This window comes from Temnothorax nylanderi, unplaced genomic scaffold, assembly GCF_030848795.1.
Source record: "Temnothorax nylanderi isolate EJ_2023f unplaced genomic scaffold, tnyl_v1.0 TNYL_tig0008_pilon, whole genome shotgun sequence".
In the NCBI taxonomy this organism is placed as follows: Eukaryota; Metazoa; Arthropoda; class Insecta; order Hymenoptera; family Formicidae; genus Temnothorax; species Temnothorax nylanderi.
Genome location: NW_027249070.1, coordinates 1,844,220 through 1,859,973, shown reverse-complemented (window position 1 = coordinate 1,859,973; position 15,754 = coordinate 1,844,220). Strand labels below are relative to the sequence as shown.

The window sequence follows — 15,754 nt, the reverse complement described above, 5'->3', positions numbered from 1 at the left end:
TACAGATTTAAAATGTTTTTAAAATAAAATTACACCACTGTAGCAACAAAATAATCTCTTATATTTTTGATAAAATATAAAAAAATTGTTGATTGTTAGTTGTTTAAAAATACATACCTGACCGTTGTCTCCAGATGCACCCGCGATAAACTGATTTTCTCGGTCTGCGACCGCGTCTTATACTCGGACTCTCGCTCTCTAACCGAACACTTTCTCCCTGCACGACGCCGCAGTCTAGTGCTTTTACCGAAGTCGTCACGAATCTTATATACAAGCCGTCCCTTTCGGGGATGCTGGGCCCGTCGCGTGAACCACCGGTGGGGTAGAACCGTGAGTCATTCGACGACAGGCGGATATCCGTCTTCGTGACGCTTCTTCTGGCAGACCGTAAAAACAAAGCTAATCTGAAAAAGGTGTGTAACTGGAACAACGTACCTCGAGTGTGTCAGACTCATCTTCGTCGCATGAATATGAAAAGTCACATCTCTACGCCGTTCTTACGCTCTTACTACAGGACTTAGTAAGTGACGTCCTGTTTTTCGTTTCACGTACATTGGGAAACGGTATATCGGATATACACATAGAAAATTATACTTTACATTATACTTGCTGTTTTCTCTCGATAACATTCGGAATATTTATTTTATCGAAAACAAAGAATACAATGAACTTCAATGCGGTACAATTGAAATTTAAATAGCGCCTTCGGGAGAAATTTACACTGAATAATCCATTAATCCTGCACTGTGAAAGAATAACAATGGTATATTTAATATGATTTCTGTTAAACATATATCTTAATTCAACATTTGCAGTATATTCGATTAAAAATTTTCATTAATTCTTGGTAACAAGGTCTGGCGCACTAAATTATTTAGACTTATTGTTAGACAAATTAATACTTGATTGCTTCACGGCTGATTACGACGATTCATTGTATTAAAAACCTTTTAAAATGTTTATAATGGCAAAATATATAACAAGAATCGAGTGAGGATATTTTTAATCATTATATAGCGCGCTGCCTTCGCGCTATAATTAAAAATAAAACAATTAAAAGCATTAAAGTTCCAATATTCTCTATATACGAATTTAATTTAAGTTGCTTTCTTCGAAAACAAAGAAGCGACCGCGAGTGTAAAATGCCATCAAGCACGAAGAGGTCGACTCGCATGGTCTTTCGTGAAATTAGTTTGCCACACAGTTCCTGGAGAACACCGAATGGGTTTTTCTGGTATATCTGACGTTATGCAAGAGAACAGGAACATGTACAAATACAAATGTAGAATCGTTGTCTGTCATTTAATTTATATTTGATGAATGAATTATGCTTTACATAATTATGCTTTACGTCATTTTGGGGTTTTCGTCAATAAGATTGCGTAAAAATTAACGGGTCGTCTCGCCGAGGTTACCTCGCAGGTAAATAATAAATTTATCTAGGATTCGATTAGAGGAAACTTTGATGTTGGTGTTGCAACCGTATACTCCGAAGACGATCTATAAATTCACAGTCCTTAGCCTAAATTGTTTTCACGGTGATCCGCGTCATGACATTAATTTAAATATCGATTCCTCTAGTCGAATTCGTAGTAATAGAATCATGTTGTCCGCAATTGTGCAAGAAGAGTCTTCGCCCAGTCTCTCATGCCGCCATCTCCCGAAATAAAACCGTTACAACCGAGAAAATGTACCGATACGGGTACTTTCTTCTCACGGTCACGAGGTGCATCGACCTTGACTTCTTGGATCATCGGGCTCGATATAAAATAGTGATTTTCACTCTCGATCAGGATAGAAAGTGAAGAGACGTGCTTCGACGAGCGACGCCTCCGTCTAGCTGCGAGAAAACAATCATCGTATTACGCCCATCAATCAGAACGCGACTATTATAGGTAGCATTAGAAAAAGAAGCTGTTATTAGATTGCTTAAACGCATCACCAAGAGTCAGCTGTATTCCGTAAATAATTAGGCTCTCGGGTCAAGATCCGGGAGAAAGTACTCGCGGGTATATCCTAAGGGCCATCGTGTCAATGAACCTTTTCCGTTTTTTACCATTTCGGGTCTCGCGGGAGTTTTTTCGTCCGATTGAATCCCGTAGTTTCTCACCGCGAGGAAGTTATGCGATTCCGCAATTTTGGAAGAATTTTCGCGTGAAAATTCTCAATTTTCACCGTTTCGGCTGCCAGAGGGTGAATTACTCAAATTCAGACCGCGAACTACCGGGATCCTCAAAGCGTTCTGCTTTTTCTTTCATGTCACGTATCGGTGATCACAACGGTGATCACAACGCTGTCGATTTCCTTTCACAGGCCACGCACTGCGTCATTACGTAACAGGGATTTTCCGCGGCCTTTCGTAACACTGGGAATTTCGCGTGTCGCGGATCGCGCCGCGTTAATAAACCGCGCGTGAATTGTCTTGACCCAATTCAGATATCCTTCTACGTTTTCTGCGCCAGAATGCAAATAAGTAGATGAGATGCGGCGAATAACGCGGACAATAACTTCACGTGCGGACAATAATTTCGCGCTCGAGCGTATTAAGATTCGCTCCAAAATGCATCTAATATTATAACGCAAAATTATATGAATTTTTTAAAAGAGAGAAGGAAGCTCTTGATAATCTATTCTGTGCGAAGGAGGAACGATAAAGAGGATCAGCTATGATTACGTAATTTCTTTGAAGTTGTCGAGGAATAAAAGGCGGAGGCGGAGGATAAAGGTTTAGAAAATAAAACTCGTCGACTTTCACCAAGTTTTTTTTTTTTTCGTGGATGAGGTTACACGACAGATGATGATTATTATCGATGAGGAGACAAGCTGCGCGCTGCTACGCATATACTTCCACACGGGCTTTACTGAGGTCGACGGCTACCGGTCTGATGATTTTTGCGGTCAGTAGGTAATATGGTACCCATGTTGCTCGATCGAGTAACTCGACGGGATCTCCGCGATCGGTGCAGAATAATAAGCGTACGGTGATACCTAGCAATAACCAGAAACAAAATTAAAAAATCGTATCTCGATTTTTCAACACAATTTGATCACGGAAAACGATAAGCCTTGAAATATAAAAAAGAAAAGAAGAAAAAGAGTTTCGTAGATTCCGCAAAATCTAAGATTCTTTAAATGTAAGCTCGCAAACGCTCGATTCTTGAATTGAAGCTATCGGCGACCCGCCCCTTGTTGGGTGGATAGTTCAGCTACTTTCAGAAATCGAACGTCTTTGCGACGCGTGAGTCGATTTTCGAATTCCGAACGCCAAGATCTGGCATTGCACTTGGATTTTCTTACCTGCGGGAGAACAGGCGCGGCATAGGCGATACGGGAAATCGGCGCGATCACCGGGGTGGCGATCGGCGCGATCGGTGCGACCAGCGGCGTGAGCTTGGCGGTTGACGCCGGGGTCTTCAGCTCGGAGATGAGGGTGAGCGGTTTGGGTGCCGGCGCTGGCGCGGACCACGCCAGACCGACGAGAGTGGCGAGCAAGATCTGCAAGTAATCGTCGTGAAGGGAAAAGCTCGCTTCTCTTATTTAAATTGGAAAACTTCGGTGCGGGGGCACGTCGGCGAATATAAGTAACCGTTGAACCGCGCGAAGTAAATGAGTCTACGTGAGGCAAATATCGTCGTGGGAAGGCACTACCTCGCGGTGGTGAACGAGAGCGTTCAACTTCCGGGCGAGCAAACGCGAAATTGCGACAATTCGGAGACAATGGAAACCGCGATGGAGCATAATCGCGCGAAAATTACGATTGCGAATGTTTGCTACGATTTTTAATCCGTTTGAAATTAATCGCGGATGCAGCACTTTGCGCTCCCCGCGAAATGCCGGATTTATGTACTTACGAATCGCAGCATGACGGCTTCGGGCAAGGATTCTGCGCGGATGCACTCGGGTACGATACTTCGTGTAAGTGCCCGCGCCAGCCTGGTCTCCTCGTACTTATAGAAGTCTCGAGGGATACCGTAAAAAGTAGACCCGTCCGGCACTACAAAAGTTCCTAACTGCCGTACCACCGCATTCCTCCCTGGTCTCAGGGACGGGCAGGGACGGGCAAAGCCTGTAGTTGCGACGACGGTGCATCCTAGCATCGGGATGCACTAACGTCTACATTACATTCTACTCCTATATTAACTATAATTTATGGTTACATTTATAACACATTTATAACAGATGGAAAACGAGAACTAAATTAATGGGACTCAGAAATAATTAATATACCCGAGGCAAAATTTTTTGCAAGATCTTTCTACCTGATTTTTTACATTTTCAAGTGATTGCTTTGAAGCAGAAGATATAAGGGAAGATTAATGTGAATCTTTTTGGATAAAAGAAATATATATCGCGACGAGTCAGTTGCAACGGCAGAAAGAATACTGTTTATATTATTCAGGAAGATACTTAATAATCTAAATCTTACAGGTATAATATCAATATCCTCTTAACGAAAATTAAAGTACAGATTTCTTTCCGTTCGCATTACGTTTCGTTAAATATACAGCCGGTAAAACGCGCACGACAGAACACTACATCGATAAGAATAATGCCTCGTCCCGAGGAACGTCGTTTCTTCCATTACCTCCCATTTCTATTTCTTTCTATTTCGAGAAACAATCCTGGCGCAAGAGCCCTTCGACTTCACATTTTTCAATTATCGATCCGCGTCCCTTGGACGCAGCACGTACGTTTTCGCTGCAATTCTCCTGTCGGTATTTTCTTCGGCGAATGTGCACGTATACATTCCCGGTGTCCGTGTGGGACGGGCGTGATTTAAGAAAGGGAGACGCGAGAAGGTTCGATAGACCAGCGCGACTCGGCTACGTCGCATCTCTTCGGATACAAGCGCGATCCGAGACGATGCTTTACAACGCCATACGACGCACCGTATAAACCAGGGATACCGAAGCCATTAGCAATACTCGCAGTTCGTTCACCCGAGACCTTGAAGATCCAAGCATGCATATACCTTCGAAGGCAATCGCGCATCGGGCAATTTATATCGAGGTGCAGATATCGTATCACTGATCGAGCTGCAAACTTGTTGACAGGACGATGCAGGGCTGCATAATTTGCGAATGCGAATCTCAAGGAAATATTAGAAATAAAAATATATTGGATAAAATGCGGAACAATTGTATAGGTAACAAATAGTTTGGATACAGGAGGGAATAACTTTTGCAGGATGACTTGAATGCCACCTCACTTTTTCGAGTATGTTAAAATATATGTATATGCGTCTAGACATGAAAATGCGTGATGGAAATTTATTGAGAAATTTTTACATCGAATCGAGTACGTCCAATACAATGTTTTTTTTACATACAAATGTTGACAAACGTGATTGACCGGCCTCTTTCCCAGGCCAAAGACTGCCAGTTTCGACCCGTTTGTCGAGTCACGCGAACGACATGGTTCTTGAACTTGGGATAATTCTTAGAGTGATCTATGAGAACAATGTCGCCGCGAAAATGACTGATTGTGAGAATGATTTCGAGTGAGCGATAGTGGTTTCCCGACTGCGAGCAACAGCTGATATAAAAGATGATCCTTTAACCCTAACGAGCACAATGTAGATTGACAGTAGATCTCTTTAAATTTATAAAGCTACGAAATAGAAGAATTTATATTTTCCATTCAAAGATTTAATTTTGTTTTAATAAAATATTCTCAAATGAGATCGCGTTTGATTTCGTGATTTGATTTTAATATCAATACAATCGCGTAATATTCCACGTGAGAAAACTCGTAGATTTTGTTCTGTAAAAATCCACGCGTGCTCCTTAAAGTTACCACCTATGTTTGATACTTCGCCCGGTGATTACTAAACGTGATGAACGGTATGCCCGTAACTGGACACGGTCTTTTCGGCGACTAGCTGATGAGGGTACGCCGAATAATAGATCGGCGTCGCGTACGGTATTACATCGCGAGCAGTGATCGCAGGTATCGCGACGTGCGATTCGACGGCCAGGGGTTTCGCCAGCGCGATTAACGGACGCGCGTCATGGATCACTTGGTGTCCGTGGGCCTCGATCGTTTTCTCGGCGACCAGGGAAGCCTTCGCCACCGGCTGCACGATCTCGGCGACCGGTTGCTGCAGCAGCGCGACGTCCGCGTAACTCAGACCAGGTGAAATCGCGGCCACCAGCTGCGACGACGGGTGCACCACGTTGCTGCCGTGCGCCTCGACCACCTTCTCAGAAACGAGCTTGCCGACAACGGGCGTGAGAATGGTTCCACATTGCACCGCGGCGATGCTCGCCAAGACGGAAATAACCACCTGCGAAAGAGAACGTTTGTCGCGGATATGAAACCTCCGGATGATCTCGGGAAGAATAGGACGCCGGCGGCGTCGATATTTTCTCTCTCTAACCGTCTTTACATTCTCAGTAGATCGGGAAATTGGATGTTCTGTTGTCAAAGTGTGCTCGGAATAATGATTGCCAGCTCGATTGGATTTAATCCGTTAATGCTCATATAAATTCATTATTATATATATAATAATGAATAAAATGAGCATTAACGGGTTAAATCCAATCCGAATTGGCACTTGCTATCCGATTTATATTTGGAAATCGTTGGGCCAATTAATTAAAAATAATTAAACAAATATGTATATAAATTAATATATATAAACATATACATATGTACATATATGTTTCATTATTTTCAATTAATTGCCTCGACAATTGCCAATTGTTTGATATTTTGATATTCAGAGGGAATAGATTTTTCGTTTTAGTTGCTAAATAGTGCTAAGTTAAGAAACGTCGATCTTACCAGCCTAAACATGACGATAGGTTTTCAGTACTTTTGGATCAGAACCTGGGACTGATCTGCACGCACGCGGATCTACGCGTGCTTATATAGGAGAGCGTTTCCGTGATCTTCGAGAGACCTTCAAGGTCCGTGCAATAAGAATTCAACGCCCTGCCAGTCTATAGGATGTGTCGAGAAATATTCAATGCGCCGAAGGCACGTTCTTGTTTGAAAATATGTACGTGTGTAAAATACATTCCTGTGAACGTATTTCTTGTTGGCGTAAAATATTAAGGATTATCGGGAGGGGCCGACAGGTATTCCCTTGAACTCTGAAAATTTTGTTTTAGGAGAACGTCTTTCATTTTGAAGGACTTTCTTGTTCAACAAGTAGAACTTATAAATATAAATTAAAAGTTGAATATGTATTAAAACAGAAATAACTCGAAGGTTAAGACATGAATATTATCGGTCACGAGATCAAAATTGTGAAACAGATTAGCGGTGTTACAAAAATCGAGGGTGATGAAACATATATGGATTACGTTTTTGTCGGCTGTTGGTTCTGAAGGCGTTAAGCTTTTTGTCACCGCCGTGAACTTGTGGGGTACACTTGACGATCGAACAAAGAGGCTTCGCGCGATCTTGAGACTATACTTTTACTCCTCGCCTCGTGGTAACAATAAGCACATTACGCCATGAAAGCAAGGAGGAGCGGTACTCCTCGGAGGGACGTAACAAAAAGCACTCGAGCGTAAAATTACGGCCGAAAACGCGCTTAATCTTGACGATCTCATTTATCAATTTTTATTTGAGTGTATGGCATTAAGGACGGCGATTTCAACAAAAGGCAATGTCGCAGTTGAAAAATGAAAGTAATCGAAGTAAGATTAATCAACTTTTCTTAAGTCATCAGTGAATTACTTAAAAAAAAAAAACTTAAGATTCTACATATTAAGATAAAATAAGCCTTTTTGTAAAGTAATTTTTAAATATTTGCCTCTCTTCTCCTCAATCCAGACCTACATTCATATATAAAGATACTGTTTTCAAGACAAAATTATATCTTATATTTTCTGACATAGAATGCTTCAGTTTTTTTTTTAATTCAACACGTTCGATACGTATACAGCAACACCCGTACGCTGTCTGCAGTTTTCCTCCGCGAAACCGTAGGTGCGATATTGAATAATTCGCCAAACTCCCCTCTCCTTCTCACGGGGACTTTTTTAAAGCTCCCATAAAGAATTTAGCAAGTTAGGTTCGTGAAAAGTGCACGAGTGCGGGTTTGTATGTTCCCTGTAAATATATTCAATACGTGACCCGACGGCGCGCGGCAAAGTTTCGCTTCGCGAATGCCTAGACCTAGACGGTGAACGGCGGGGGCCAAAGCCGAAACTCAAACAACCGTTGATCGCCAAGTCGGTAAACAGTTTTCATCGAGTCGTTCCAAATCCTATTTTGCGAAAATCCTTACGTAAACCGATAGGTAGGTGGACGTACTCGATGCGGGCGTGGCGCCCGCGTTACGTGCTGAAATAAAAAATAAAATTATAAGGCGAGATCACTCCGTGATCACGACGTTGTTTGCCGATCGCCCGTGCGAGAAGAAAGCTCGAATTCTCTAGCATCGTGCGAGGAAAAATCTGCGATCCTCGATAAGCTTCCGGTGGTACGTGATACGGAAGAATTAGCCCTTTAGGTACAGCGCCGTGAGGACCCAATGAGGTAGAATTCTCGATAACCGCTCACAATCAGTTCGACAATAACATGTTATATTATTCGCTGAAACTATTCTAAGGTTCTAATACGTACGAGCAGTAAAAGAGAACTCAGAGACTACGATATTAAACCTGAAATATAAAGTTAAGCTGCGAAATAGCAAGTCTCGAGTATAATTGAAGGTATCAATAAGAATTGAACACACAGCACATTTATTTAAAGGCAGAAATGACAACTTTATTGATTAATCGTAGCGATCGGTCGTTCGACCGTGCGGACAGGCCGGTACAAGTTCAGTCAGGGTGCCTGGTTGATCGATGGTTCAGTCGATTCGGTCGATCGTTCTGATGAATCGTCACGCGTCCGGATGGATGACAAAGGACATTTTTCTTCATTGTCGTGGCGTGTTGATAGTCTGAGACGGGCGAGAGGTGGTTAATTGTGTTGAGTGGTTCTTCCTTAATGAAGAGCGAGGATGGGGGCATGGGCGGCGTAGGCGAGTGGTGCATGGGCGACGACCGGCGCGGCCTTCAGGATCGGCGCGCTGTAGGCAACCGGGGCGCTGTAGGCGACCGGAGCGGCCACGAGCGGGCTCTTCACGGACACCTTGTAGGTGTTGGCGTAGCTGGTGGCGACCGGGAGGGTGTGGGCGACCGCGACCGCGGGTGCCGCCGCGACAATCGGCGCCGCGTGAAGGGCGGGCGCCGCCAGGTAGCCGGGCGCAGCTGAGACGCAAGCCAGCATGGCGAGGAGAGCGACGATCTTGTACATGGTAGCTGAGGTTCGTTGCTTCGTACTTCGGCGGAGCACTGAAGAGCGAGTGGTGTCTGAACGCGGCGTCTAGGACCCCTTATATTCGTCGGGACTGACCTCTCCCACCTCTCACTGGCCACCCGGTCCCCGGTCCCGGCCACAGATTCCTGTTGCCTTCCTCACGTCGCGTCGCTCGTCGGCTCGTATCGCGATTACTCGTTCTTTTTTTTTTTTTTTTTTTTTTGCGCCGGCCACTTGTTGGAGGAGCACTGCCAAGGACTGCCTGATCGCTCGTGGCCTTAACGCGCGGGCCCTTCACCGCGTCGTATTTCGTACCCTCGTGTGCGATGTAGCCTCGACGGGGACGCAATTGTCGATCATCGTTTTGTTTCTCCGAGAAGGACACGGGAAATACTCGAAAGGGCGACCGTGATTGTCGATGGCCTTATCTCCGGGCTCTCTTTGTTTGCGCATACACGGATGCCTGGATGGAGAGGTTCAATGACATAGCCTCGACTATCGATCATCAAACTCTCGACAGTATAGCCGCGTCCGGAACAATCACACGTAATTATCAAGCGATTTATGTACACATATTAGCTTTCGGGCCGACGGACCCAAAATACGAGCTCGAATTGCCTCGGGCAACAACGACGTTTAAAGGCGGCTTGTCACTTCCTCGATTAATTCTTGACGCACAGGGAGACGTGACAATAACAGTCGCTTAATTGATGACGTCAGTTAGAGAACGCACGGACAATTTTGTTATCGAATTTTGCTTTCTTGTCATTGTAATTTATTTTATTCGAGATGCGCCTTGTTAACAATATTTAAACAATTAAAATATGTGTCAAGCGTTAGACCGACGGGGTCTGAGTTAAAATTGTTCGCGCAAAGTATGCTTCCAGGTTGTTTGCCCTGACTTTGGTCGTTTAGAAGGCAACGCTTCTCTTCCTCTTTGTACTTTACTCCATTTTAATGCTTATGAATTGCAACAATTTACGAGCCGGGTCGCCTTGCTCGCGGGTCTTTCTCTCGACGGTCAGGCGGTTTTATTTCACAAAACACGCATACGTTGTTCTAACAAACTTATATGCACAACAACTTGTATGCATAACTTTTTTTCACAAAGTTTTTTCAAAACTCGTCCGTCTAGAAAGTTTTTAAAAATTTTCAACTTCGGTGTCTGTAGTTATTTAGGAATAATCCGCGAAAAATTAACTTTTTTCTCAATTAGATAATTGAGAAGAAAGTTTTTCTCTAATAATTTTTAATTAAATTTGTAAATTAAATCTACATTTCTATTAAGCTTATAGATTAAGCTTTATCTCGCTACAAAATATTCTCTTTCAGAAGCTCTCTTTTCGTTAGAAAATTTCTTTTCTTTATTTTTAGATTTTTCTCTTTTAACTTCTATATATTTATATTCGATTCAATAAATCGAATTAATTATCGAGTAACGCGAAAATTGAATGATGGTTACGCCCACGATGTCTAAAGCCGATGAGTAGTCGCAAACCAGGATCAGTGGGAGACAGGTTCGGGGGAGAGACATTGTGACACGAGTCGCGAAAGTAGATGCTCGACTTACACAATTTCGCACGACGCGCTCCGCATACGACGACGTGTAATATTAGCGAACGAGGCGCGTGTGCGTGCGTGTGTGTGTGTGTGTGTGTGTGCGTGTCCTTTTCTCTGCCCCGTTCCCTCCGTTCCTTGCGCAATCACGCATCGACAATGACAATGCGTGACAGCTCGCACTGACGAAAATCGCAGCAACCGGTTAGACGTGCGTAACGTCGACTACCGACCGCCGCGCTTCTCTACGCAACGGCGTGTGTGCGTGTGGAATAAAATATTATGCGTCTTTACGCAAGATGCATCCGCCGTCCTCTTTCTGTCCTCGTTGTTAATTGGCAAATTACAACGAGTATCGCTGTAGCATATCAAAATTTCACGAGCCACGCTCCCGTGACTGAAATTTATAATGCATAGGTTTATAGATTTATACACGAACATTTAATATATTATTAAATTGATGAATTGATAATTTGCGTCACCGCAAATTCGTTCCCGCGATAGGCGCTATGTAATTATTTACATGCGGCGGACCATTGTAACAGTCATAAATTTTATATACGGTGGATTATTTCCCCCCCAGGAGGGAGAGAAATTGGCGCATATTGTTCCGACTGCAAATATCGTTAAAAGTCATAACGATTAACAATCATAACGATGATTATACGATTATCCGAACCATCCATCATCCGAGAGCGGTAAGATCGGCGCGTCTGGCCCCGCCGTCGAGCTCCCTCGTCCGTCTTATCCGCCCAAAGCCGTCCAAATCTTTCGTACGGCGAAATCTCGCCGAATCCGGAAGACCTTGGCCCACGGGCGTGCGGGGTCCCGCTCCGCTTCTATAGATCGCGACGAGGATGGGAGCGATGGGGAACCAGTTCTCTCCCGCGTATAAGAGGGGTTTCGGCCCTATAAAATAGGTGCCGTGGAACGGATCTCGGTATCAATAGTCGAGTAGTGCCAAAACTCGGACAATCCTCGCAAGAGAACCAAGCTCCTCGTCTCAGCGACTTCTTCCGAAACCTCGTCATCATGTACAAGTGCGCCGCTCTTCTCGCCCTTCTCGTCGCCTGCGTCGCTGCAGCACCGGCCCCCGGCTACCTGGCATCCGGGGCGATCGCCGCTGCACCCATCGCGTACTCGGCGCATCCCGCACCCATCGTCCACGCGGCCGCCCCGATCGCCTACAGCGCGCACCCAGCCTCGCTCGCCTACGCCGCGCACGCAGCCCCGGTCGCCTATGCCGCACACGCGGCTCCGCTCGCCTACGCCGCTCACGCGGCTCCGTTCGCCTACGCCGCACCCGCTGTCAGCTACATCCACTAGGGTGGACCTGCGGGCCGCACTTTCCTTGGAAGCACGACGAGGCCGATTTTCCCGAGCGACAATGTCGCCCGGATGTTCTTTTTACTCGAAAAGAGACTTACACGTGTATGATTTTTGTTATATAATTCAACACGTGCAGAGATAAAAATAAATTAATATTTCACCCAATCGCTGTCCGTTTATTGCGCGTTATATCCGCGTGTCATATCGCCGATCCACCGCGACGATAGCGAGCGTTGACGCGCTCGAAACGAGGTATATATTTCGTCGAGCGGAAAATAATCCTCTTCGAGTACTTAGGCTTCAAAGAGAATTTTAATGCCGGCTTGCGTCGAAACGCTCGCATTATGCGCAAAGCCAAATGCGTTCGTAAATAAGTCACGAGGCCTCTCAGCCGTTTTACGTAAATTAATATCGTAATTTCGGCAGACGGCGCCGATCCAACGACGAATCTAAAGATTTTCGAAATATTCCCGGAAAATCGCATCAAGCGACAAGTCTATCTATATATATAAGTATCCATTCTTGATATATATATTATTAATCGACCATAATATATACAGCATGGGCAAAGTATTCACAATTTTTCTCAGTACATATTTTCAGTATTTTCACGAGAGACAAACGCTGCCAACAAAATTCTTTGTTTAATATATCAGTATAAATACAACACATTTTAACAGAAGCACTTTGCAGAAATGCATTTTTTCTCACATAAAATTATGTCGTGAGAGAGAAAGAGAGATGAGTTATGCAAATATTTTTATTTGTCGTACCGTGTTTCCAAATGTACCTGCGACGCAGCTAGATGCTTTATTTAGTAAAAAAAAAAAACGAAGTTAGCAAATAGGCATTTGTACGGTTACCTGGCGAAAGATAGTTTCGCGCTCGTAGATCACGCGTATCGAGTTCGCAAGGTCGACGGGGCCACGACACCGGTGTAGAAAGTCGCGACGACCTTCCCGAACGAATCGCATAAGTAATTCTCCTATACGCAACAACGCCCATCATTCATCGTAGGGACGTCTCTCAAAGTCGCCTGCTTCGCGATCCCGAAATAAACCCGGCCCCGGCACTTTATTATTACGCAACGCACCCGACCGACAGCGCGCGCTCTTATTACACGCCCGTATACAGACTCCGGGCGACGTGGTAATTGACAGTACGTCTACATCACGCTCGCGCGATGGGATTGATACGGCTACGCGGTGTTATGATGTTGCGTTTATATTCGCTTTACAATGGGAGACGCGCGAGGCATTAATTACAACGCATCCGTGCGACGTTGATGGAAAGATTGCGCTTGACGTACCTTGCAATGGACAGGTCTGCGTTAGCACGTTTTGAAACGTATTTGAAATATTAGACGGAAAACACTCGTGATATCTAAATTATATTTATTTATTTGTCGTGACGATACGCGCGAATGTGAGATACCGCTTTTATATAATCTTTCGCATTGCAGAAATGTAACCGAGAAGCATCTCGGATTTGATCTCTTTCTTCTTTAATTAAACGATCCTATTCTCGCGTTATTCGCGATAATAATGTCTCACCCGATGTATTTGCGTTTAATTAAGGTTGATTAGTATCGCGACAAGTATAGGGAAGCCCAGCCACTTCCGACCGGCTTCATCACCGCCGACTCCGGAAAATGGAGCACGGTCGCGAGCGCATATACGCATTGGCTTTTTCCACGGTCGCCACGGGTGGGAAATCCATTTTCGTTTTCCGTAGCGTTTCACCTTGGAGGACGACGCGTCGTTCGCATACGCGTGCATTTCTCGAGTTCTCTCTCGGCTCCTCGCCGACGCCGACGCCGACGCCGACGCGACGCACGAAAAACGAGTCCGTGCATGGGCATGGGCGGAATTCGTCGCGAGGCGACGACCCTGCTCCAATAAATCTGGAGCACGATCGCGTGCAACGATAAGTGGGAAAGTAAATAAATGAATGAGCGACTGTCCGCGGCCCGGACTCGTGACGTTATAATATTTTACAAGTTTCGCCACCGCGCTTTCGAGCATGACGAAGAGTAAACGAGAAGCGCAGGCAGCGCACGTCAATTAATATACAGGTTGCGCACGCAACCACCGAATTGCCCTTTTTACCGCAAACTAATTTGAAGTCCATTTTCCACTCTCGAGAATATTGAAATGCTAATAATTTGCGAATAATTGGCACGTGAAGAGTGAAACGTTTCTCGCAAATTACGCTTCGAGAGGCCTAACAGACAAAATCACGTTTCTCGATTAATTTCGAGTCGGAGATTACTGTGATGGAATTTTAATTCGAGGCTCAAGGTTCGGGTTACGAAAATATATAAGATTCAAGAAGGAAAATTATTTCTGTAAATTGAACACAAAGAAATGGTATCAATCACCGTTGACAGACTGACCGGTGGTTCTGGGACGTACATTCGTGATGTATAACAAATTAAATTCATGTGAAATGAGAACGCATAATTCATTGAGTATCTCCTTTATCGATCTACCTTGAACAGTGATGTTGACTTTAAAGAACTCGAATCGCTTCGCAATCAGATTGCGTGCGTATATTGTACAATGTACCTACATCAATTTAATCATCCGTCCTTGCTTTTATTAAGACGGAGAATGTTATCTTTGACACATTGAAATCGATAACGTCCTTTGTGTCTAAATAAATTGAAATAAGCTGAACGTTGTCTCAATTATAGCATCTGATTTAGCTTATAAAATTATCGTCCTAGATGGACTCGATTCTGATAATATTCGTTATTTATTATTTATATCAATAATTTATATCTAATAATTTCGTCGATTTGTATGAATTTAAAGGATCAATTAGGAAACCTTTTTAGCCATGTGTCTTAGAATATTCGAGTAATATGACGGCGCTCATCAAGACGCGCGATCAAACATTGAGGCGATAAGACTGCGACTTTAACGAAACGCTCGAGTGCATGTTACATAAAGCGCGCGTTATTATATAAAATCGAGAGATTGAAGTTACGCCAAAGTAAAAGGACCAAAACGACCTGATCGGGATAAACAAAGTTTGCGGGTGCCTCGCCTTAGCCTTGATCCACTCTTAAGCCTCGCTTCTTCCTCGCGCTCGTACACACGCAGCTCAACACCTCTTTTTCACCTTGCGCAACGCTCTTACGCTTCGCTGGATGCACGGATGGATGGATGGATGGATGGTCTAAGACTGAATGTATAAAAGCCTCTAACAATCGCGTCCCCGTCGGTCAGACGTGACGGATCTTTGCGGGCGTAAGATCGCGATACGGACCGATACCGATCGACGCTGGCATGTCTCGAGATGCTGGTGGAACGAGCTGTTGAAGTTCCAGCAACCGCGAAAACGAAAATTAATGACGATACGATCAGATAATACGTAACGCTAAGGAATTTTATGTACGCGTAATACCAAAGTTGATTCGAATAATTAGCCGGATGATGTAACTGCCTGAAAGGTATTTAAAAAATGCCCTAATTTTTTTGTGCGGTTCTTTACGCTACTAAAGGATGATCTGAGGATGATTTCTGGACGTCTTCGCTGCGTCTTTAGGTATTCACGGCGACTCAAATCGCCGTCGAATGCGCTACAAGAAATAGAGGCGACG

At 44.4% G+C, this 15,754-nt stretch overlaps 3 protein-coding genes across 3 annotated transcripts; all 3 read right to left on the bottom strand.

Annotated features, from left to right (window-relative positions):
- Positions 1-2,749: 2,749 nt before the first annotated feature.
- On the bottom strand, positions 2,750-3,965 carry LOC139785028 (uncharacterized). The gene is made up of 3 exons (XM_071724202.1): positions 3,852-3,965; positions 3,298-3,495; positions 2,750-2,988 (listed from the first exon to the last, which is right to left on the bottom strand). The coding sequence occupies exons 1-3, from the start codon at positions 3,861-3,863 to the stop codon at positions 2,899-2,901; spliced, it is 300 nt and encodes a 99-aa protein (XP_071580303.1). The 5' UTR covers positions 3,864-3,965; the 3' UTR covers positions 2,750-2,898.
- Positions 3,966-5,254: 1,289 nt separating this feature from the next.
- On the bottom strand, positions 5,255-6,838 carry LOC139785021 (uncharacterized). The gene is made up of 2 exons (XM_071724196.1): positions 6,787-6,838; positions 5,255-6,286 (listed from the first exon to the last, which is right to left on the bottom strand). The coding sequence occupies exons 1-2, from the start codon at positions 6,796-6,798 to the stop codon at positions 5,828-5,830; spliced, it is 471 nt and encodes a 156-aa protein (XP_071580297.1). The 5' UTR covers positions 6,799-6,838; the 3' UTR covers positions 5,255-5,827.
- Positions 6,839-8,682: 1,844 nt separating this feature from the next.
- On the bottom strand, positions 8,683-9,878 carry LOC139785035 (uncharacterized). The gene has a single exon (XM_071724215.1). It carries the CDS (start codon positions 9,256-9,258, stop codon positions 8,947-8,949), a length of 312 nt encoding a protein of 103 aa, XP_071580316.1. The 5' UTR covers positions 9,259-9,878; the 3' UTR covers positions 8,683-8,946.
- Between the last annotated feature and the right edge of the window lie 5,876 nt (positions 9,879-15,754).

Coding starts and splice junctions, on each gene's coding strand:
- LOC139785028 (XM_071724202.1), bottom strand. Junction 2,989..3,297: donor CCGCGCCTGTTCTCCCGCAG/GTAAGAAAATCC, acceptor GGTTATTGCTAG/GTATCACCGTACGCTTATTA.
- LOC139785035 (XM_071724215.1), bottom strand. CDS start 9,258: ATGTACAAGATCGTCGCTCTCCTCGCCATGCTGGCTTGCGTCTCAGCT.